Below are 25,755 nucleotides of genomic sequence, written 5' to 3' on the forward strand. Positions count from 1 at the left end.
AGATTTGACCAGAGAATCTTCTTCTTTGGCACTCCTGAAATGTTTTATAATCCACCCAGTACTGAGGCACTCTGTTTCAGTGAGCTAGAAGCATTCTCCAGGTGAACTTCTCTGTTCCTACTTCATTTCTCTTACACATTTATATGGAGTTACAGAAAAAGGAAAAGGTTATTATCTATGCAGTATGCCATGGCAAAAGTGTTCTGTGTTTGCCAGGAGCAAGCAGTTGCTAGCCAAAACGACATACAGCATTTTCAATGCAACAAAAGGTCAACTGAGAAAAGAAGCTATTAAAGTCGCACCCTTGTTCAAACTCCACGTAAATAATACTTGCTCAGCAGTGCATAATAAAAATCAACAAAATTAGTTTTCCCAGGGTAATTTTTTCTATCAAATTCCAGTTGGAGAAAAATTTGCCTTGTTATTTTATTTTGAAAATATGGGTATTCTATTTGATATCTTTTTAAAAAATATATAGTAATTTGCAATGCAGTAAGGTGGCAAACCTGTGCTAAAAGACTTTCTTACAAATAGCTCTGCGATCAAGGATTGACTACTCAATTACAACACACTATTAACTTGAATTGTATTCCACAGTTTGAGAATTACAGGGTTGTTCTTTTTTGAAAGCAAGCAATAGCCCTCCCTAACAGCTTTTTGTTCCACTTTCTTTGAAGAACTTCCTTTAATTTTCATTTATTTTGTTTATAAACATCTATTTTATTTGCCCTTAAAAGCAATGGACGTTTTTGTTGCTCAGACAAATTAGTTAATGTGACAATTAATTCCTAGTCCCAAACAAGTCCTGTTTCCTGAATTATATTTACAAAAAAGCATTGAGACTTTCATAATGTGTTTAATCAGATACAGACAGGGACACAGCACACACCTGACAGCAACAACTTCAAAGAACTTCAAATTCCTCTACATCAAATAACATCTAAGGATGAGCGACATACTCAGCCTACAGAGAAACTGTAAATATAGATTTCAGCTATTAAAATTTAAATTATTATATTTCAAAAAGGCATCATCATAACCCCATAGTCAAATGACTTCTATCAACAGAAACATTTTCAAGTCTAGAAAAGCATTTTAAAGAGTCTCAGAATTGAATATTTATGGTAATAAGATGACTCCTGGGTTGTCATTTTGTTTTAATGTCAGCCATGCTCTTTCTGAAGATTCAACTGCAAATACATTTTCTATTGGAAAGATGAAAAATTTTGCTACGAGTTGTGACATATTTCTACTCTGATTTAAAGAACTGAAGAGCAAAATCAAACATGTTGAAACTAATAGACAAGAATTACACCAGTTTGACCTAAGTGTGAATATGCTGAAATATTCCCAAATGGTGCAATAGCACAATAAATAGTGCAATAACACAATGAACCCACCCCCCAAAAAATAGACTCAGATTCAAACTTCTGAAAAGTAGTAATTGTTCAGAAACCTTCAGTTTGTTCGGATATCAAAATCTGTTTATCTGTTAAGTATGAGGATGATCAGATCTGCATTATTTTTAAACCAGTTTTTACTATTCATAGCAAAAAGCAAAGATTGAACAGGAGTGTAGTCTGTCGAGCTGAGTCCCTCTCAAATTCATACAGCCTGTGCTGAAGTCTATTCTACAAAATTGTCTCCACTACCATCACTGCAAGATGGATTAAAGCTAGGGGAGTACGCCTACTCACACGATTATTACACCAGGTGGCTATGTCAACATAGTATTTATTGCTAGCTTTTATAATATGTGATAGGACACAACAGATGCTGCAAAATCTGAAGCATGCACAGCAAATCTGTCTTCATCAAAATGGACATAACCTGCTAAACTTCAGTCTAGCAAAATATTACATCATCACAAATAATTTAAAAAAGAAGGCAACAAATGAAGAATTGCAAGGTTATTTTCAATTTCACCAATATATAGAAAAGCTAATTGAAAGCAACACTATTCTGGATGGCAAAGTGCTTTAGTTTATGAGTACAGTCTCTAGCTGCTAACATCATACGGAATAAAACTTTAAGGAATCTGCGGAATTCCACGAGTTAATAGGCCTTTTATCTATTGTACTATACAACAGTATATTTGGACACTAAAATGAAAACGATGATATTGTTTCAACTTAAATTATTTACACCACTACAGGACTGTCTTCTACATTGGTAACTTAGTTGGTATCATCTGTGACAGATCACTCTTCTGTGATACTACAAGTCATTTTCTCATAATAATATGATCAATAATTTGTTTCTCTTTTAAGTATAATTGCTCTTCAATTACTTAAAATTACAAAATACCAACAAATTCTACTGAAGTGCTTCAACTACACAAAATTCATGCATATTTCTATTGTCAGACTGACAGAACCAGTAGCAGTAACTATGGTGCAGATAAAAGCATGCGGTGGGTTTTTTCTTTGATTTTTTTACTCACTTTCTTAACAAAATCAGGTATCTCCTTTTTGTCTGAAGGTTGGTTCAAATAGGAGCAGCACTCTACCTCCAAGATATATCCTTCACTACAGACGTCACCTTTTGGAGACCTAAAGAGACAGCAGAAAAACAGAATTAGTTTCTGTTGTTAACAGTGCAAACTTAGGAATCCCCATTATAAGTATTTTTCATAGAGAGCTAACATTCAGACAAAACTTCTGTTCCAACATATTCTCTCCACTGAGTTCCACACAGTTCTGACAACTTGCAGCTACAACACATCGCTACTTTCTAGGGAAGAAAATCACAGCAGTGATTGGGGAATGCCTCAGGGAATTCCAGATTTCTTCATCTGTTCAAGAAACATTTTGTCAGTCTGGCATCTACGGCCAACACCAAGGGGATGCATAGGCAGTGCAACTCAGGACATCCAGAAAGCCGGTTCCAACACCACACACTGACAGTTGCACTGGGCCCATTTGGGCAACCTAAAAGATCAACGTTGCTTGTATGGAAAGTGAGTCTCTTATGCCACCTTAAGTGAGAAAAATGGCATAGAAATCAAACAGGTGTAGAACACGTTTTATAGCTGGTAACCAAAGGAATCTCCACTCTTACCTACCATTATTCTAAGTCAGTATTCATAAACTATAAGTAATCAAAGTAGTCTACCCTTCAGTCTTACCTCATGCTTTGTTGCTGAGAAATGTAATTATGTTCCTTCTCTTTCAGAAGATACTAACTCCTAAAATAATTCAAAGCATGCAACATCTGCCACATATATTGCTGAGAAATGTGGAAACATGATATTGGTCAAAATACCCAATGGGAACGTTTGGAAGTTCGCCTGAATGACCTTGAGAAACAGTCCACAGGCCTGTATAGCAAAGCAGTGCCACCGAAGGCAGTTTTCGTCTCCGGACTGGAGGAAACTGATATGCTTGATCAATACAGGAAACGTAGAGAATCAGTTGTTGTATCAGCTCTTTAGGAAAACACATAGAGGAATGTACAAAAATAAAAGCCAGACTGTAATTCTTGGGATTAGTAACAAAGCAGTTACCTTAACATCCCACACAGAGCATCAAAAGATCCAGTTTTAAGTAAAGAAGTGATTCTGGCCAGTGGCCACTTGATGTAACGGGTACAGACTGGACAGAAAGAAAGGTGCAGAAGTTTGAACCAAGACTGCTGAGGAAACAGCAAAACACCAAAACAAGGGCATTGCAGGCTTGCCGTGCTTGTGAAAGCATTTCTGTGTTAAAGCTCTGTTCTGAGGACCGAGACTGTGTGACACGTAAAGCACACGCTTTAGCTACAGATGGTCCCAGGGGCTTTCCCGAGATGCTAACAGTTACTCAGAGCCATGAGATGCGTGGGCTGCTGACTGCAAACTGGAAGTGCGTGTTTCCTAGGCAATACTGCAGAAAAGTTCTAAAGCATCACATGACGTTGTATTTTGTACTTGTTCCTCCCATCTTTGGCCATACACCCTCGCTTCATTTCTCTCATCTCACCTATACATGAGCCACACAGTATTATTTTGCAGATCATGAATTGTTTGGGAACACTGAAGCCCTTTCCCCACTTGTTTTTCTTCTGCTTTCTAGGTTCTCCTTATAACTTGTGGTCTTGCTCTTTTCTTGACTCTGGATAAAAATTGCGATCCATAGAAACTCTCCAAACATCTTTATAGGATTTACAGAAATAATTATTGGGGAACTAAAAGGGTCCCACTACTTACCCGTCTGTAACAGGCACACAGAAATTCATTCAAGCAGCAAAGAACAATTTGTTACAAAGAAAAAGCCATTTTGTGAGGGACAACACATGAACTACAGACAACCACATTTAATCTTCTAGATAATGTCCTAGATAAAATAATCTAGCCTGTGCAGACTTTCCATCGCAGATTAACGGCTTTTCAATAACATTAAAATACATTTAAGAAAGTCTCCCTGCTGGTGTACATAGTGGTATACTTACATTTTTTTCTAAAATCTCTGTATGACTAACTGGAAATGTAGCCCTGATGTTATCTAATAATCATTTTCAGATAGAAATCATGTTTCCAGATAAAAATATGTATGAGCTAAGGCTCTCTAATACCCTAGCAATCAATAAAGCATCAAAACTGCCAGTTGATAACGCGATGCAAAGTCCATGCAACATCAAATGGCGCAAACACAATTCTCCAGTGCTTCGGTCACATATTTTTTCAAACCACAAGCAGTTACTAGGAGCAGTAGCAGCAAGACACCAAGCCTTTTCTACACAACCAACCCCATTGTTTCAGGACACCACCAGACCTTTACCTCTGTGAGGATCAAATGTCTCAGGCAGTTCCCTCGCTGGGGAAGCCCACCTCAGCCACCACAGCCCCGCTCCGGCCTGCCTGAGGAAGTGATACTTCTAGCTCGGAGACTTTGAAATAATACAGCTCAAGTTCAAAGCTAACATAGCAAACCCTGAAAATGAAGTATGTGCCATGCTATCCATGCTTATTTAAAGTGAGGCCCAGGGACAGAACCACACGGAACAGATCCAGAGGCCCAGTCCCTCCTGTGTCCACACTTTGCCAAAGTCTTCTCCACACAGTGGTCAGCTCTCAGTAGAGTGCTGCAAATACTCATGACAAACAAAAACTCACTACTCTAATCCTTCCAGAAGTACCAGAAACACTGCATTTTCATGTTTAAACTCACTGGCTCTCTGTAAAAATAAACTCTTTTCAACCTATAATGCTGAGGTTTGTACACATGTATAAGGAGGAGGAAGTTGGCCCTTGAACCACTCTATCCTAATTCCTCTCTTGCACCTCAGCAGCTTCCTGGACTCTGAGTTTGTGTAGTTTTCGGAGGACGTACTTTCAACCCATTTAAAAGAAGTAAGTGTTACTTGAGATACAGATGATACCCATAAAGGCATGGTAATTCTTACCATAACTGCTTAAAATTCCCCCTTTAACAAGCACTTACTCCAAAACGCATTTGCTGCTGGTAAACATTTAAGAGAACACAAGATAATGAATTCCTCCTCTAAGAATCCGAGGGCTACTTCTGCCCTAGGGTTCATAAAAATAATTGCATCAAATACCACTGCAGTCTGCTAGGAACATTATTTTACAGAATACACGTAACATCCTGTTAAAGGCCATAAAATCTCTACTTAGCCTCAAACAGACATACCATATATTACCAAAAACTGTTTTTCCATGCTTTCAAGTAAAATATGTCTATATATGTTAAAGGCAGGTCTTTGTCTATACTGGTAGCTTTTACCTTTTTAGGAAGGTAATTCAAGTCTTTTATTCTGTCAAAAACAAACAAAGAAAACAAAAGCTATAGCTTTTCATGTAAAGATAATAAATGGCACTGGATCTCACAGACTGCAAAAAATAATTTTCTGAGCAAATCCAGGTGGACAATAAATTATTTCCACTCTCTATACAATAAACAGCGCATTTAATATATGAATCATAAAGTAATTCATCAACATCATCAAAGTTTCTCATTACACTCTTTGAATATAATTAGTATAGCCAGACAGAAGTAGGTATAAGTAAATTCTATACTGAGCAGAAATCATTACATTTTCCGTTTTATTAATTTAAGAGGGCTACTTTTAGGACCATACTTTCATTAGAGATTTTGAAGTAGGATGCCCAAAATATAAATTAAAAATTCCCAAAATAGGAACAACTATCAAGATCCTTGCCATTCCTTGGGGGAATGGCTTTAAACTAAAATAAGGGAGTTTTAGATTAGAGATTAGGAGGAAATTCTTTACTCAGAGGGTGGTGAGGCACTGGAACAGGTTGCCCAGAGAGGTTTTGGATGCCCCATCCCTGGCGGTGTTCAAGGCCAGGTTAGATGAGGCCCTGGGCAATCTGATCTAGTGGGTGGCCCCTGCCTATGGCACGGGGTTGGAACTGGATGATCTTTAAGGTCCCTTCCAACTCAAGCCATTCTATGATGTTATTAAGACCACAGAGGTCAGAGGAAATGTCCAAATCTCCTGACTTCAGTCTCATCCCTGCACTCATATCCCCTTTTTTTCTGAAGGAGGACTGCTGTCAGTCATTTGAGAAATAAACCAATAATCCATACCCTGGAGTCTGTTGCCAAATTTATAGCACAAGAAGTTATTAGAAAGCAAACATAATACATTTTTTTTTTTTAATTAAAGCAATGGTTTTATGTAAAGTTTATTTCCACCATCCCATCATAAAATATTTCTCAACAGAAAGCAAAAGAGAAATGCTGAGATCAGTTTATCTTTAAATAAATTGTATAAGCTCCAACAATTTGAAAGATTTCGTTTTTCTTCTTGATATATACTTAGCAATTTCTTCCTCCTCCTAGGATGGAAAACTGATCCATCCTCCCTTCACTGTCTTTAGACATTCAAGGTTGTTTTTTTTATTACCTTTGCTCCTTTCATAAAATTCCTTGGGCCAATTAAACGTGCCTCAGCCCTGAAAAAAGCACACGGGGATACAGGCTCGCTGTACCTCTCCTGGAAGCTAGGACTAACAGGAGAAGCTGGTACACAGTGACCAGGGCTCGTACTCATTGTAACGTATGTAATGATGCCTGCAAGGGAAGAGGAGTGACTGCAAAGTATGCGGTCCCTTCGCATGCAGTGGGGAAGGGAACTCTACTGTCCACAACACCAGAGAGAGTAAGTAAGCACAGGTTAATCATGGAGACTGACAGGAATTTTCCTGTCAGCTTGTATCTTGTACACTCTAGGCTTTTATTTGTTTTTCTTCCTTTGCTATATATCTCATGGTTTATCTTAATTGATTTTCCAGGAAAAAAAAATGATTTACTATCAACTGTGGGCATCTTCAGTGACTACCAAAAACAGCAAACAGCTGGGAGGGAATTTCAGTCTACCTGGCACTGTTCAGAGGGATGGAGGTTGCAGGCACATTGGAGCTGGGGGTAGAGGGGTACCCTCAAGTGTCACTGAGAAGGAGCAGGCTGAGGACCGCAGATCTGAAAGAGTGAGGTCTTGAATCCTAAACTGGTCCTCTAGTGCCACTAAAGAAGAGGAAAATACATAAAATAAATAAGATTTTCACTTATAGTTGGAAGCTCACTGGCCAAAAATATTTTATGATGGTTGTTTCAGTAGGCTGTCATTTCCTGTACAGCTGTTTGCAGTTAGGCACCATTTCATGGTAGATAAACCACTACCAGCTGTAGAGTACCAGTAACTTACACATTCACTATTAAAGCTGACACACCAGTGTCTGTTACAAACTGGATTTCCAATCCTTTTCAGTCATAAGGAGAAAATAAGGGAGCCAATATTTGGTCCTAATATTCCTGAATTTCTCCATACCCATGAATTTGAAAACTTGAAAGCATGCTTGTAAGCTGCAGAGATACTCCAAAATGATTGTTTATTTAACATGATGCGAGGAAGGTATGGGCAGTTTTGAGATTTTCCACTGCAGAGAAATAATTCCATAGCAGAACAGCTTATGTTTCCAAATATATCTGCATATTTATAACAAATTGATCTTCATTATGAAAAACTAGAAACACATTAAGAGGATTAACATTCATGGTTGATATCGGTATTAATTCCAGGTTAAAAAACTGCCAAAAATCAATTATCTGAAAGCCAAGAACTCAGCACTTAAAGATCCACAGGCTTTATGACGCCCACCTAAAAAAAACACATATTTTTTAGAAAAAAATAAAAGCTGGTATATTGTATCATAGCCAGCTCAACTCTGACACACGGGACACTGTTTTAACTTTATTATCTAGGTATTTTCTTTACTATGAATTTTCTTAAATAGGAAATCTTATCACTGGAATATGTATTATTTGATAGTACATATATATTTGCTTTTTAAATAGCAGCATATAGAGTTTCTCGAGAGAAGTTCAGGCACGTATGGATACATAGGCTTGTTTTACGTGCAGTGTTTATAATGTTGAGAACACTGATGAAAGAATATTTATTTTGGGTCAGTGTTGGAAGTTGTTGTGAGGAAATATGTATTTCTTTGAACTTGAAACAAATAAAAAGCTTTTAAAACCCTAGGCATTGTCTTCTGAGCTAAAGAAAGATATCTGTTGACTCTTGGGCATGGAATAAATATTATTCTTTCAGCAAGCTGAAATCAGCCTGCTGAGAGAAACAACACTTGCTGCATTTGCACACAAAACGTGTTTGATCCTAACTCTCATGAAGGCAAGGTCAGAAATTTGCTGTCTTCAGGCCTAAATCCTACAAGGAAATCAAATAAATATACATTTACACACACACACATTTACATTTAACTTAAGAATATATTGTGCCAGTGCAAAGTATGTATTTTTGGCAACTCCAGCAAACACGGGGGCATTGGAGAAGATCACTGATATTTTAATCAAACTGTATTATTTTGAAACACAGACTGGTGATTCTGTATTTCCACAGAGATCTTTTGTAGAACACCTCAGGGCCCAAAAAGGAGAAGGAGTTTGGAAACACTCAGCATGGATTTAGCAAGGGTAAATCATGCTTGACCAACCCAACTGCCTTTGACAATAAAATGGCATCATTTGGGGCAATTTGAGCAAGAGATTTGACACTGGCTCCCACAATATTCATCAACTCATGGAATAGTTTGATTTGGAAGGGACCTTAAAGATCATCCAGTTCCAATCCCCCTGCCATTGGCAGGGACACCAACCACCAGATCAGGTTGCCCAGGGCCCCATTCAGCCTGGCCTTGAACACCTCCAGGGACGGGGCACCCACAGCTTCTCTGGGCAACCTGTGCCAGTGCCTCACCACCCTCAGACTAAAGACTAAACATGGCATGAAAATTTTCCACATGGACAATGAGGAAATACCAAAGGAAATCAAAGAAGGGCTTGCCAGGCAGAGGTATCTATCAGTCATGGCTCAAGGCTCAATCCACTAAATTCTATATAAAGTCAGAGCAAGAACTCCCTGTTTCAATTAACTATCAAAAAATATTGAATAAAAAAGCATTTTGGGACTAGAAGGAGCCTTTGAGAATCATCTGGATGTCTTCAGAAACGTTTTCATTGCCTCTGGAAGGCGAATGTGCAAAACCAAATGCTAGAGGACCAACCCAAGACTTCATAAAGCATCATGCTTCAAGAGGCTGCTACTCCTTCCTAATGTAATTATGTCTTTTCATATTTCATCAGTTCTTCAGAATAACAGTTTTCCTCCCATTCATGGAAAGAGAAGCTGTTTCATTCATTTGCATGTTTAAGTAATTTCAGTATTTTGCATTTACATTTAAATAATAATACCTTTATTTTTCTAGTCTGTTGTAGAATCCAGATTTTAAGTGATGCAGAGACAAAAAATTTGCTATTTCTCAGATGTCCCTAACAGAAATAACTTGGAATTAAAATCACATTTAAAAAAACTGTGAAAATCTCATTTTACGATTAAACTTTTGAACTCAAGTCTGTCAAACTTCTTTGCAGATAAATAAAATTATTTTTGGCTAAGTGATGATAGTTTGCATTTCATCAGGATTAATGAAAATGGAGAAATTATAAAAATAGAAACAGAATCATCTCATCGAGTGTATTAGTGGAGCACCTGACACCTCATTATTTTACAGTAAGGAAGAACAGCTGCAAAGTTGCTTGGGGTAAACATAGAAGTCTATTCTAAAAAAAAATATATTCTTAAATTATATTATTTTGTCTAATTCTGCAGGGCCATGTTTCCTTGTTGACTACTTTACTGATTGGAGGGAAAACACGTAGAAGAGTATGTGTTAAGAGACACATGAACCAAAGAGAGAAATACCTATCTGGACTTCAGATTATTTCCCGTTTCGCTCTACTACTATAAAATAAACCATCTGCAAACATGTAAGAATTATTCTAAGTAGACAGCTGGTGAGTCTGGACTGTATATATTTCTTAGTGGAAAAAAATGTAGTGTGCAGTATTTGAAAAGAGAAATGCAAACATTTTAATTAACATTGAATTTCACTTCAAGACATCAGACAGGGGTGTCACACTACAGGGAGCTGGGGATAAATTAAACCAGCTTTGCATAATGGTTTTGTCATAATTTTGTTTAGAAGCAGACTTTGGGATTTTTTTTTTGCAGGAAATAGGCATAGACTGTCAGTGCTAGTGATTTACACAAGACACCTAAACACAGATTCTGATACTCAAAATTAGAACATATGGAAAGAAAATGGAAAAAAAGAGACACATGAAGAACTAATGACCTTTCTGTTCCTCAGGGGAACATAAATGACATGCATGCTACTCTCCTTATTTTTGTTAGCCAGGGCCTTACAAATGAGCTGACCTTCCTCATTCCCTTTGCCAGGAGCAATACACTACCACAAATTCTCACTTTCCAGAATACTACCATATATCCTTTTTCCTGAGGTGATTCTCTTCAAGTGTGAATCAGTGTGAATCAACTTTTCTCAAGTGTGAATCAATATGAACCAGCAGGCCATGGGCTACTCTTCACACCTAGAGCCTTCCCTGAATTACCCTCTTCCATCCCCCCTCAACCCCCCTCAAAAAAAAAAAAAAAAAAAAAAAAAGCTGTAAAAACCTGGGCTCGAAGATTATTCTTTGCATATGTTTTAATGAAAAAACTTCTCTGAGAAAAGTGTCTCAAATGTTAGCACAGTCAGTAAAACAGTCAATTACTTTTTATTGTAAAAGTCCATTGAAACTGAGAGAGGGGGAGAAGGGGAAAAGTAATCACAGAAACATTAAAATTATTATTCCATTATTCTACTCTATTCTATTCAACGTCCAAACCACTTCCAATCAATTGGTCACCGTGCATAATGCAATTAGGTGCTACATAAATAAATACAGTCACATCTATTATATTAAATTTATCAAGAGCTATGGCAGAGTCTACTTGGTAGACTATGCCCAGTACCTCTAAAAAATTAAATGCTTCTACATATTTTTTCATTTCCTTTAACTGAACATGACACTTTGCAGTGTAAATAATTTTATTGTTGATTTATATATATATATGCTGTGTATATATATATATATGCATACATATATACATGCCCTTTAGTTTTAAAATTTTCTTAACATTTCCAAGCAACAAACCTTGCTTTTCAACATTGATGGCTTCCATATACATTAGGAATGTGTTTCCTTAAATGTCCTAGAGCAGGAACGAGTCTTACTTCCTTATTTACCATTACTGAACACACAGCTAGGACAATGTAGTCACAGAGGTACCAGCGCAGATTAAAAACAGAACTATCCTAGTGACTTTCAAAGAAAGAAGCAAATGTACAATGACATTGCAAATTCACATTGAGGGTTTTAAAACTCCAGGACAATGGCAAAACAGGAGGACCGACACTATTAGGTACTTTTTCCAAGAGCTTTAATGTCTGACACGTCTAAGCAGTCCTCTCTCCATTTTATTCTTGAGCAAACTAAGGCACCACAAATTTTACAGTTAGCAGCAGCTTGCAGATCCTGATGCACATCATCTGTTGCAGCTAGTACTGCCTCTTTTTACCTTTGGAGAGGCAATGCGACCTCAAAACAAAGAACTCAAAATGTGAGGCAACAGAGTATTCATTTTAAAACATAAACCTGACAAGTAAAGGTGTAGCTGATTAAAGCAGACACTAATTCAAATATTCGGCTTTATACACAGAATTGATAGTACTGCACCTAAAGGCACTCACACAACTCAGTTTCTGTTCCATTAAGGCAACAGCATCAGCAAGGTGAACAAACCGCACCTGGTATCTGCTGGACAACTGACAAGTTAAGCATGTGGTGCTGGAGCCATCTGTGGTGAAACACCTGCAGTAAAAGAAGAGCCTCAAGGGTTTTGCAGGAAGGCTGGGGAATCCTGAGGGTGGCCCCACACCACAGTAAAAAGCTTTTTATGACTCCTTGGCTCTCCATGCACACCTGGCACCACCATCAGAGCAAACAGCAGGAGACCACGTCTTCCTTCGCAGTATGAATGATGTTAGCAGCAAACCTACAACTGTAGCTGGGCTACACTTGAAAATCTTATGACAGAAATAAACACTAATCTCATCAACAAATATCCTCAGAAGACCTTAACACCTGCCCAAGAGTTTAGCTGTTTTATACAGAGACAGCCTACAGATGCCTGAGACCTGCCAGTCTTCAGTGACAAAGGTATCACTTACCCTTTATTAGCAATGTAATGAGAAAGGTTAATTCAGGTCACGGATTCCCCCTCCCCCCCCCCCCCCCCAGTTCTTACTCAAATATGATAAACTCATGGTTCCAGTATGACAGGTCTCTCTACAGGCCATGGTCATATGAAATCCATGCAATGTCCATCTCTCTTCCTTGTGCTGGACAATTCAGAGAGCCATTGCATTCACACGCAGTTTCTTCCACACTCTCGGCCCAACTCAGGAATATTTACACTACAAGAAACACCAAAGTCATGTAATTTCCCCTCCTGATACTTCTCTGTTTTTTTTTTTTTCCCACTGCACCAACTCTCTTCCACTTCCCCAGGCAGCCAGAAATGACAGATAAGAGAAGGCAAAGAAATGGAGTGTGAATGCAAAAGGAGATCTAATTGGTTCAAGACACTCTCCTGTCTTTAATTTTGCACAGTCATTTACAGCTGTCTGAAGCGTGTGAAACACTGGCACCCAAGCGAGTGAGTAGGCAATTAGGATTTTGTACTCTTTCACATTCATTCTGCACAGATGTAAACTACTGGGTATGGCACAAGACAGCAGTGACTGAGCTTTCTTGATGATGATGTCCCTTACATTCTCACTGCCAAGGAGGAGGATGCTTTCCTGACACGTCTTTACAGCTTGGTCCTGAAAGATGCTGAGCCCTCTGACCCCACTGCAAACTCAGGCATGCAAATGCTTTCATTATCTGCAGCAAGGTACTTTGCAGGCTGGGAACACAAGGCCTAACAAATAGGTAAGCCCATCACAGTACCACCCTAGAAGTACACTACACAGCCAAACACTTCGACAATAAAACTGGAGACCCTTTAAACAACATCAGGATGTCAACATGAAACTTTTCATTAATAAAACTAAAAGCAAGTGAAGGTAAGTTGAGAGTTATTTTAGAAGCTAGCGTTGACTGTGATACCTAATGCCTGCATGCATTTGGTATTTTTTTGGTATTTTGGCCTGCATGCATTGGTAAACAGAAAACCTTCCTTAGGTCACAGACTGAAGTTTGACTCTGTCCACACTTGTTAGCAGTTGACCACCAGGCTGTAGCAAATTGAATGGTGGTTTTCAGTTTTAAAGAGGCGTTTAAAACAATTACATCTTTTTGATCAAGCATCAGCAGAGAGACTGGAATCAGCAAACAGGAGACTGAATTATCCCCCAGCTTTCTGTAAAGGTTGCTCTAAAATGGGACAGAGTGGGAAATGCAATTTATGTGGGAAAATTGCACAACGTGGCTGCAACAACATGGGTAGCTGCAGAGTTAGTTGTGAGCATTCAAATAACATTAAATTGTATTTGAAATAGTTAAGTAAAAACCCTAAATCTATGTTTATAACATTCACGTTTTAATTTGCTTTCGACTAGTTAACAGCACATGCTATTGATGTTATTAAAATCAGATTAAAACATAAAATAACAGTATTCCTATTTGTTTATTCATCTTCAGACTTTGATTATGTAAAATATTCTTAATACGTTTTAAGACTCTGAACAAAGCAAGAAAGTCATCTTTTAATTTAAGGAGCTTGCACTGAATCAAAAATTAAAAGAGCTTGTATTGTTTAGAGGAAAGAAGAGCCGAAAGTCTACAGATAAAAGCATGCATTAACGCTGTGGTTCTCAAATTAATTGCATTAACTGTAACCCACTAAACACAAAATATGTCTTTACTAAGCAAATATTTCTTCTGCCTTAATTTAATCTAATAAATTATTAAAGGGTACCAATCCTAGACCATCCTCACAAACTGTCAGGCACACAGTTTGTTTGTTTGCCTTTCATGACAACATATCCCAAAATATAGAGCATATTTCAACTTGTTATTCTCTGAGTTGTCTGCCAAACTGCGGATGAATTGTAAACACGAAGAACATGTTAAGCCTATTCAAGCCCACAAAAAAAAAAATTAAAAATCAAGTCTTGCACAGTAAACTCTGCTATAATTTCCTGATGTAGGTCAAAACTCAGCAGGAAATCACATTGTCTATTTTTAACCCAGTTCACTGGAAGTGCTTTACCTTTCTGTTTTCTTGATAAGCACAGCCCTGAAGATTTGTTCCTGGGGAGTTTTCTCTTTTTCATCAGTTGGCTGCACGAAGGGGTGGACAGCAGCCAAGACGAAGCCCTGCTGGTACAATTCTTGCAGCTGAGCTGGAAGATCACACAAGGAGGAGAGCTTGATTGCAGATGATCCTGGTAGCTCAGCTGGAAACAAAAAGTAATTGGTCAATAATCTTACACTGGACTATCAAGCTTTTTTTAAAAAAAAATCCAGGCTCTTCAGTGTTAAACAAGCTTCACAGCGGTCTACAATATTAACACAGAAATTGACCGTTCCTAAGGCCAGTTTGTATGTCAGGTTTTAAGCAGACTGTCTTGGTGAAGGACTTCTATCACATAAGAGACTGGTGTGATTAAACAAGAAATCAGACATTAAAAAAAGAATCCCTACATAATCTGGGAGGGAAAGCGGATAGTCAGTGAAGGGAGAACGTGTCAAATTCAAAAGTAATAAACAGAAGTAGACATCTACACAGAAGCTGTATTACTAGACTTGGAGATCACTGACAATATGCTGTTGAGACCAAATATCTACCAATACGTCTCAAGTGTATGTTGGTAACAATACGAAGAGCAATAAATACCTGTACTGATGACAAACCCTTCAGAACAGACACTGATCCTAGTACCTCAGGGTTTAAACCAGAACGTATTAGAGATGAGGTTGAGACCTAATGTGTGAAAATAATCCACATCCAATCTGCTTTCTGTGGGGTGTTATGCCTCCCTATGAAGCATCTGATGATGCTGACTACCATCATCCCTCGACATACGAAGAGATTGCAATCTCCAGTATATGCAATTCCCTGCATCTTCTTGGCACCTTGTGGGCTTTAAACGCAAATCCCGTAAATCACCTAAAACAACCTTCTACTCTGTCTCTCTACATCAGTAATCCTTCATACGTTTTTCACATCTTCTCTGAAAAGAGAGCTTCCTTCCCTGCCTTTGCCTCTTCATTTCTATCTCTGTTGGGAGCTATTTATTATGTCATCCCTAACTATGCCAGAGCACATTGTATGGAGAGGTGCTGGATAGCTTCCCCTCCTCCTGAAACCAGGAGGGAGGGGATGTTGCAGGAAACACAACAGAGGTTCCCAGCACCTTGCAAGCTTGGGCCCTTCCTTAAGAAAAGCACTGAAGAACAGCTTGTATGAAAGACACCAGCTATGCAAAATAAGGTTTCATTGTACTGCTTTTTTCATCAAATTATGTGGTTACCCTTTATGAATAATGAAAGAGGTTATCAAAAACTAATAAATATTCAAAACCAATAATACAGAGGAATAATTTAAATAATCATAGAATAGCTGTGCTTGGTATGCTTTTTCTTCATATAAGACCATACTCCGGAAGAGGATAATGGAACTTTTGGACCAAAGACTGGAAGATGCTGTATTTTTATTATTTTTGCAAATAAAATGAGAAATCCAAGCCATGCGTATGCTGACAATAGGTCTCTACCTTCTGCAACAGCTTACAGATCACATGAGAGTCATAAAAAGGAATACCCCAATGAATAATGCATAATAAATAACACAACTGACTTACCTACTGGACCCTAGTGGGGATCAACATTAGGAAAGAAACACAGATGTTAGAAACACCTTTTTCCTCTTGTGACCCAGATTCCAACAATCTCCAAATATGCTTCAAATAATTTAATGAATTAAAAGAACTTGAAAGCAAGAATAGTCTTCTAAATGCGGGTTTTACATGTATACAATTAAATGACTAAACACTATTCAACAATGTTAATTCTGGTGATGGTGCTCCAATTTTTAACAATCATCTATGAAAACTCATGCTTGCATATGAACCTTGTCTCAGGATTCTCCTGAGTATGCCTTCATAAAACTCATAGAAAGACTATTCATTACCAATGGAGTGTGATTGCTTACCCCTGAAAGCTAAACATAAGGGGGAAGGATGAAAATGCATGTCATTGGAGCCTTGGGATGTACAACTGAGGATTAAAAAAGAAAGATAACAGAAAACAGAGCTGGAAGGGACCATCCAGCTAATCCATCATATTACCTAGAGGCAAGATCAGTTTTAGTTTCCTCCTCAACTAACAGTGGCCAAATGTCCCTTTCCTCAATGAATTCTGTATTTTTTTTCTTTCCGTTCTCAACAGCCATTCTCAATTGTTACCTCCACAGTACTTACTGCACACCTCAGATTAGCAAACTTCAATAAATACGCCCAATAGTAGTCTATTACTGAAAATGTTAATGAAAACAGTGAATATTAATAGACTATGGATAGAAATATTTTAAGTCTTGCAGTCAATACATCTTTTGCTTTGATGGTGAGCTACTGCTATTTTCTCCTTTGACCAGAGATCCTCCAAAATAAAATAAAGTCCCTGTTACACAACTGATATACCCAAGGTCAAAATGGGTTTCTTGGGTCAACAGACTTGTGCATTCTTGCTATGCTGCCATGTGATGTGGATTCCTTCAGAGAAATCCCTGCTACTCATCATCCTATGGAGTATAAACATCTGTTCCAGTATCTTTCTGGGAATTAAGTTAGGTTAAGAATCATAAAGTTCAATCTCAAATTGGTTGAAAAAAGATATCAGACCTTCCTGGAGAGTCACATTCATCCTCCAACCATCTTCAATCTGGAATCAAAAGTTTTCTTTGATTTCTTATGCTAATTCTTCTAAGGTGTCTACACATAGGTTCAACCTACTTGAAAACACCTGATTTATGAAAGCAGTCATTGATCTGGTCTTTCCTTATGTTGGTTTAAATATAGAAGAATACTAATATTTTCATAAAGCCTTATACAACTTCAAATAAAATCTGTCAAACCTTTGTTTCAGTTGTTAAAGAGAATTCTAATCATGTCTTTCTTTCAAAAGAAAAAGGAAAAACAAAGTTATGTAGAATAGGGAATTGAGTAAGGTAACAGAGCAAATAAATGACTAATTAAAACCTTTAACGTCTCCAGTAGTTATTATAGTTGTGATAAGCCTGTGCTTCACCAAAGATTAAGCTCAATTCTTTTAGCAGAATTCCTGTAGGTCTTGAAATGAAGTGAGGTCTAAGTTTTACATTCTGCTCCATGTTTTCTTATTTATTGTTGCACTTCACAACTTGACCTCAAGGTCTCTTTTGTTTACTCTGTCTGCATCTAAAAGAGCGCATAAGAAACTTGTAAATGACAGATGCTGTGCTGTTTTTTTATTATTATTATTATTATTTTGTTAAAGCTAAAAGTGGAAACAGAAGTGCTGGTTGCTTTTGGAACTGATTATCAGACAGAGAGATTTGTTGCCTGACTGGTAACTGAAGCTGAAAATACTTCCAGCAATGCTTAGATACATACACAAGATGACAGCTTAGAGAGCCATCAACAAGAAAAAGAAAGCTTGTGTTACACACCTGATATTTATAAGGTCCAAATGACTTTCCTGGGTCTAGTGACTTGTGCATTCTTTGCTGCTAAGGAGGAAAAACCTGTCCAAAGGGGGGAAAACTTGTCCAAACACTCACTGACCCCATCTTCCCACAGAAAATAATAATAATAATAAAAAAGGTAAAGATAAAAATCTACAGATTGAACCATGTACATTTATAGACAGTCATTTCTGCAGCTCCAGAACATGATTTCTGGGAAACAGAGGAAGGTAGTGCAGTCTGCCACAGGGATCCTGGGGGATGAGAGTAGGCTGAGAAATGTGGTTGCAAAAACACATATGGCTGGGGAGACACGTATGTAGGAGAACCGTTTCTTTCTCCTTGTTTTAATGTGCTCCTCTTTCCCTGCAGGTCTTCTTGAGCTGCATTACTATGGCAGTCATGAGAGATTCTCCCAAATTATCAACGGGACCGGGTAAGCAGCAGGAAGCATCAGCGTCACCTCCAAGAAGAGTCTCAATGAACCATCAAGGGCTGCTGCCAGAGATCAAACAGCCACCTACACCAATGAATCCTACAGCCAAAGAGGCCTTTGCAGTCAGATGATGCCACACAAGTCTTCACCTGCCTTTTCTTGATATACGCTCACGCTCATCTTATGGTATTATAATGGCTATTGATTCTGGAGGTGGTAACGTCTTACTTTACAGAAAGTTGAGATGGCATAAACCAACACTTTAAAATTATATATATATAAAACAGATAAAATAAAGCATGGTTTCATCTATTAGCTTATGCTTAATAAAGACAATTATCAGCTAGAGTACCTCTTTTTATAATATATATTCGCAACAGAATCAGGTATTTTAAACTCTATTCTACTTGATAATCAGCAATTTTCCCCCCCTGCTACATACCTTTATGACAAAGCTAAGGTAAACTTCATTGTTTTTTTAAATTTCTTTATACTTGCTCAGCAAATAATTGAATCAATGCTACGATCCAGGAAAAGTAAAATGTTAAATGCCAAAACTGCATTTATTTAATTTTGCTTTCCCAGAAAGGTCAAATTCAGGTCTGAGTTTCTCAGTACTTATCCTTAATATTTTGTTTAAAAGGACAAACACACAGTTCAACGCTAACTTCTCTTACCCTGTGTTAGGTGCTTACTTGGCTTGTTTACTCCAACAAAACAAATGTCAGAGTTTTCTGGTCTTCATTTTTTAACATGTTTTCCCAATTAGGCTTTTATGCTCTCATTCCAGTTACAGCTGTTAAAGACTGATGTAGCCCATAAAGACAGTTCACATTACAGATGAAAAAGTTCCACAAAAATTTTTGGACTCGTCTTAACTAGTTTCTATTTCTTCTTCAAGTTTTCTTGTTCATTTGCATTTTCAGATGAAACCATTAAGCAAGTCTTTTCCCTTTCCATGAAAATGTAGCTCCCGGAGCTACGTGCTCGTGCTCCTTCTCCCACCTCCTCCTCCCAGCGCCCCAGGCCCCTCCGGCCTTGCAGGCCCTCCTTCCTTGGAGACCCTCCTGCTGCTGGGGACTCACGGGACACATGGTGTCCGCTCACCTCCTCCCCAGGACAGCTCGGGGCTTGTGGAGCTCTCCTACCAGTGTGATTTATTTTCTGCTGCCCTTCTAAAGCGCCCAAATCTCTCCCCTGCACACTACAAAGCACGTAGTGCTTTGTAATGCTAGGCCAGGCACTAGCATCTATGGTCCTGAGCAGATCTAGCAATGAGCACGTAAAATGGAAAGAAGATACAAGCAAAATTACGCTCATATGGTAATACAGTCATTACCCAACAACATCCACAGATTTCCTGCAGGGTTTTATAATAGATTTGACTATTTACCTTCTGCCTTTAGTGACCGCCTCATAGAAAATGGCATTAGCTTGCTCTGCTGTGCCTCATGAATCCCACCAAGCTGGCTGTAATTGCTTGTCTGCTGGCAGGAAACTAAATAGCAACAACGAATGGAGACAATAATATGGGAATAGAGCATATCACTGACCATGTGTATGAGCGAACACAGAAATCTGGCCCAAGTCCACAAAATTTCCTACATTTTCACACAGAGCAATTCCTAGCACGGTTATGATTGTTTATAACAACCTTGATCATTTCATAGAATAACAAAGTAAGCACACTTCCTTTTTTAAAAAAATAAAAAATAATAATATTAATTCCTTTCCAATTAGTTTAATTTAATTTAAAGAGATCAAATCTACAGCAGACCAAGTTCTAGCAGAACAAAACACCACCTTTGCGTTAGAGCTGGTCAAAAATTAAACTAGAAAGTTTACTTGCTAGAAGATACAGTTTGACCTATATTAAGACATTTCATAGGAAGACGTCAAATGCAACAGCAGCTGTTGGGCACAGAGCTGCTCATTTGGCTCTGTCAGGAAAGGGAATCCAGCTCGTTGCTCCCACACTGCTGCCTGGCAGCTCCAGTTCTCTGGATAGCCCTCCGACCACAAATAATTTTTGCAAGCTGAACAGTGATTGCTAAGTGAAGGACCATCCCACAAGGTGTCTTTTTGGTTTGCCAAATTCCTCACATTTATCAGTACAGGCCCTGAGGGCTGAATGGCACAAGCTCCACAGGGAGAGGTGGGCAAATGTCAGAATTCACCTGGAGGAGGGTGCACAGTAAAATCTATTGGGAAGTGCTGGCTTTTGTCTAACGACGAGGCACAGACTTGTAAAGATCCTCTCTGTTCTATAAATAAGAAAAAATTCAAGGTCCTTCACTGACATTTAGCAGTTGGTTTGGAACAGCTGAAGGAATCCAAACCATCATCCTTTCCAAATATTAAGTCTTGGTAAGGCCAATATATTACTCTGGAGAGCAGAAAGCAAACTATTAATTGAATATTATCAAAACACGTAGTGCATGATTCTGGGAGAACACATCTATTTCCATCCAGTGTCAACCTCAAACAAAAAATTACAGAGGCATCTAGCTGCAAGTTTTCATTCCTTGTTACAAGCACTAAAGAGCTTGTTTTGACACTGCACAAATTGTTGGCATGGCAAAGCAATGCAGTCATATTACTCTCGTTTAACCATTCTTTCCCCATGGAATCCACCAGTAGTTTCTTGTCATCAACAACAACAAAAACGTATCAAAGAATCAGGGTACCCCCAGTGAAAATAAAGGCAAAAATATCAATAATACAACTTAGAAAAAACAGAGAGGTAAACAGATTCCTGGTGAATTTTGCAAGGAGATCCAAATCTTTATTTCAGAACTCACACTTAGCAGACTAAAATGCTCACGCAGTATGACTAACATAGGAGGGAATGTATGATGTTTCTGACAATGTCACAGAGTTTTAATTAGCTGAAACACACTAATGCTAGAATTCAATGAGTTAAAAGCTCCACCTTTTGGGATGAAAACTGCACTATCGTCTTTTTTCCTTTCTAATAGAGCTCCCATAAGGCATACAGAGGCTCCTAAACTTTGAAGAAGCTGGAGACAGTCTCAGTGCATTATCGTTCCGGCTGTCATGAGAGGCAAGACACCGGTTGTTAATAATTCTCATTGCTTTTTTGGTTATGCTAAATGACTTTCTTTCCATTTTCAAGGCAAATACAATAAATGTCACCATCAAAGAAAGTAACAATGAATACGCGAGAGAAATCAGGAATTTAAATGAAGGGTGGCTGTTCAGTAAGCTCCTGGTGTTTACATTTAGTGAAAGTAATAATGGAACTTTAAAGTATTCTAAACCATAAGCATTGTATCTCAAGAAAGGGAGTGAGAACAGAAAGGCTGAAACTGGATAAGTACCCTTTGAAAGTATGTATACAGACATCTCTATGTAGATATGTAAATACAATGCATACATATGTATGTGAGTATATGTGTAAGTACACACACAGACACACACAGACATCCTCTTCTTTCCTTTAGGAAATGGTAGCTATATGCACAAGTCAAATTGAGAAAGTACTAAGCTAGCTCAAAGATGCAATGAGCTGAGACAACTTCCTCTCATCAATTCTGTTGTCTAATCTCACAGCATCTTTGAGTTATATTCTTTGTCCAATCAAAGCTTCATTCCTGTATCTTGCAAGCATAAGGTAAGTATCTTAAGAACTGGGTACGTTCACTGCTGGGTTTATGCATGGAATAGTTTTATTTTTGGTGTTTCAGAAAAAAATGACATACCCAGGCTATCACATCCACCAGAGTGAAAAACCAGCCATGAAACAGACTCCAGTTACCTAAATAAATCGACAGGCACTTCTTAAATGACTCACCACTCACATATATCAGCTTGTGGGCAGAATTATGCAAAACAGCAAAATGAAGACCACTTACTAGGTGTAAGGGTAACGACTGTGGAAAATACCAGTTGAAAAAAGACGAAAAAGGGGAGGGAGTTCTTATTTAGACTCTGCACAGAAAAAAAAAAAAAAAAAAAAAAAAAAATGAACCAAATCCTATCCTTTCTGTATTTGAACAGCTCTTTGACATGGTATTTTGTTTGTCCCTCCTTCCTGCTCTGCAAAAGGAGAGGAATTGGTTCTGCTTCCTAAATTGATGCAGACCAAACACAGAGACAACAAAGAGAGATAATTTACATTTCACAAATCCAAGAAAACTCCAATTATGTCTTACCAAATGGAGAAAGTGTTCAAAGTTGTAATATTTTATTCATACAGACTTGTTATCTGTGTAAGCTTCCAAAGGCAAATATTGCACTGAAATACAGACGGGTAGTTCTGAACTACGGGAAGCGCTAGAACATTAATTCACGTCTCTATTTCCACTCCCAAAAAAGTACTGGTTCCCCCTGCTAAAGCCTTCCGACACCAAGTTAATCTACCGATGGTAATACTTTAGATGCCCAAGTCAAACACTGAATGCCGTTCATTTTAACAGCTTAAGAAGATGTGAAATAGGACTTCCCACCACTCACACAGCGGTGCAGCAAGTTCCATGCTCTCACAGCAAGTAGCCAGGCATCAAACACTTCAAAAGGTAGGGAAAGAGCAGCCACCCAACAACACAGAAGTCAGAACTTACTGCAGAGATCTCCGGACATCTAGCAGCCAGTGGCATCATACAATTTGAGGGCTGATGCATCTTTTTTCTTTTGTTTTGGTCCCTCTTTAGCTACCGGGTTTACTATTTTCCTCAGCAGCAACAGCAGTTAACATCAGGAAGTTTCACAGCTAACCTACAGAATCTTCCAATTTTCTCCTTCCCGTACTTTTCACTATATCTATTTCTTTTTTTCCTGGCATAGCCCCCTCTTTTTCATTTTCCTCTCCTCTGTTTTATGCTTCACTTTGATGCTCTTTCCATATTTCTGGCAAATTTTCATTTGGGATTTTAGAACTGCAGAATATAGCAAATAAGCAACGCTGAACTCTACAAACTTCACAGTAAGCAAACCTGGACTGCAGTAAAAGAGTGCAAGTAATATCCTCAGAAACGTATAAAAAAAGGCACATTTCAAGAACTTCCAAATTATGCAGAATTTGTGTGTTTTATGGTGCACTCTCCTAGATGAAAAAAAAATCTCTGAATGAAGTTTGTAGCATTTCTGAACTTTCCAATTTGCTGTATCCTGCTGACAATAACACCCTGTATGCGCTGACTCTTCAAGGAGTTAAAAAGCAGAGAAGTTCAATCTACATATTTCCATCCAAACCAACTGAGAGCAGTCTTGAAATTATTGGGGTTTTTCTTAATCAAGCGCAGATGAACAAAGTAGGCTGCATGCATTAAATTAGGATTTTTTTCCATATTCACGAGATAATTAGTAAATATAAATCTGATTGAAGTCTAGTTCCCAAACTGAAAAATGACAAGAGGATTTCAAAACATGTAGGAAAAAGGGGGAAGAAAGAAGTCAACAGCAGCAACTGTCATTGAATACATGCACTATCATTTGCTGTACGTTTTTCATGACACACTGAAAATTGTGATCAAAATCACAGATTTGGCATGACACAGATGATAAAAATGCCATTGAGGTACTAGAATAAAGGAGGTCTTTCCCCACTTCACAAGATAATTACTGCATATTCTAAGCACAGGCCAGGTGAAATAACTGGACATTAGGACATTTAGAAGTCTACACTTTAAAAATTCGACCTTTAACACAAAGATCTAAATTCACTGACTTATCCAGTAACCCTGCGGAGAATGGTTTGGATTCATCAAGATAGCTCTAACTCACCAAGCCAACCTGTGCAACAGAGAACTGATAGTCTCCAGGGAAACCAAAATCCTCTTGGCAGGTCATGCCTGTATATATTTTATACACAGCACTTTGCTGTATATATACGGGAAAGGACAGATAGCTTTATAAATGCTTGAAGGCTTTATTCAAATGTTACCTGCTGGTTTCTGCTTCTTTTCACATTAAATCTCCAGTGTTTCACACGCATTTTCCCCTTCTGTTGTAATAGCTGTTTTCAGTCTTTCCTGTAAAATCTTATTTAGGATGATACCGTGTGCCAAGTTTGTTTGATTTCTTTAAAAGCCTGAAATGGATTTTTTCCAATCCTGTGACTAAAGTCCATATATTACCCTATTTCAGATGTTCTCATTTCTTGCCTGCGTTGACTAATAACATTCCTTTTCTTCAAAAGCAGCGGTACGTACTAAGCATTTAATACTTTAAATTAGAACAAGTAAAATTTAGAAGCGACTTTCATCTTTTTTATCTTTTTCTTGGCTTGAAGTATTTTGTGTTTTTTTTTTTTAGATAAAGAGATGACATTTCCAATTTATGCATGTTTTTCATTTGGAAGAGAACATAAAGTGCAACTTTTCAGTGTTCCTTGGGTGCTCCTTTAAATCAAATTCCTTTATTTGGGAAATCCTGTGATTTTTCATAGAAGTCTGTTAAATTGTTTTCAGCTTTCCTGGCAAAACTAAAATGTTAGAGCAGCCAAAACTTGCAATGTGCACTGTATAACTAAGAAAGCAATGTTACTTGAAGGTATATCCTCTGTTTGATTTTGGCCCTGGGTCTGGTTATGTTTCCAAAGGTAAACTGGGTTAAAGAATGCGACATGATGAAATCCAATATAAACCGGAGATATTTGGGGCAGAGAAATTAAATTCTGAGAAAAGGGAGGTGTAATGTGTTTGGATTTTCTTTAAACACATTATCCTGTAATGATGGTGAGACAAACACTTCCACAGGCATCTATACCCACAACAGGTGTTAGTCTATAAACAAAAATAAAACTGACCCATCTAACCCTACAAAATTCTCCAGGAAACACCCCCTAGATTTTAAAAAGGAATAAAAAGTAAATTAAGTCTGTCTTCCTTTCCAATTATTAAGCATGCTTGGGAACTGCAATGAAATCCAAACGCAAAACATCCTCCAGAAAATATTTACCATTTTCCCAGCTCTCCTTCCCCACACTTCTATGTTTTTGTTCAGCTGTGTTGCTTGTGGGAATATACGCTCATCGCCGCAAGCTTTAATACTTCTGTTAGGGACAAAACGCGAATTTCATGTTAAGTCAGTGTCCATAGATGAGCGAGATTTAAATTTTCTTGTGGCAGCAGATCTTGTAAGACAGCACAAGACCTGCTCTCAGTGCCAGCTTGCAGCTGCACCTGGAGACCTCGGCCACCCAGCAGCGCCAACAGGAGCGATCCGGCTGGAGCTCA

At 38.1% G+C, this 25,755-nt stretch overlaps 1 protein-coding gene across 1 annotated transcript in view; it reads right to left on the bottom strand.

Annotated features, from left to right (window-relative positions):
* Positions 1-25,755, bottom strand: part of RFTN1 (raftlin, lipid raft linker 1) — a 95,976-nt gene that overhangs the window by 42,943 nt on the left and 27,278 nt on the right. The window contains exons 3-4 of the mRNA XM_035318864.1: positions 14,668-14,854; positions 2,444-2,552 (exon numbers count right to left, since the gene is read on the bottom strand). Coding sequence (XP_035174755.1) covers positions 2,444-2,552; positions 14,668-14,854 — 296 coding nt within the window. The remainder of the gene's footprint in view (positions 1-2,443; positions 2,553-14,667; positions 14,855-25,755) is intronic.

This window comes from Oxyura jamaicensis, chromosome 2 (assembly GCF_011077185.1).
Source record: "Oxyura jamaicensis isolate SHBP4307 breed ruddy duck chromosome 2, BPBGC_Ojam_1.0, whole genome shotgun sequence".
NCBI lineage: Eukaryota > Metazoa > Chordata > Aves > Anseriformes > Anatidae > Oxyura > Oxyura jamaicensis.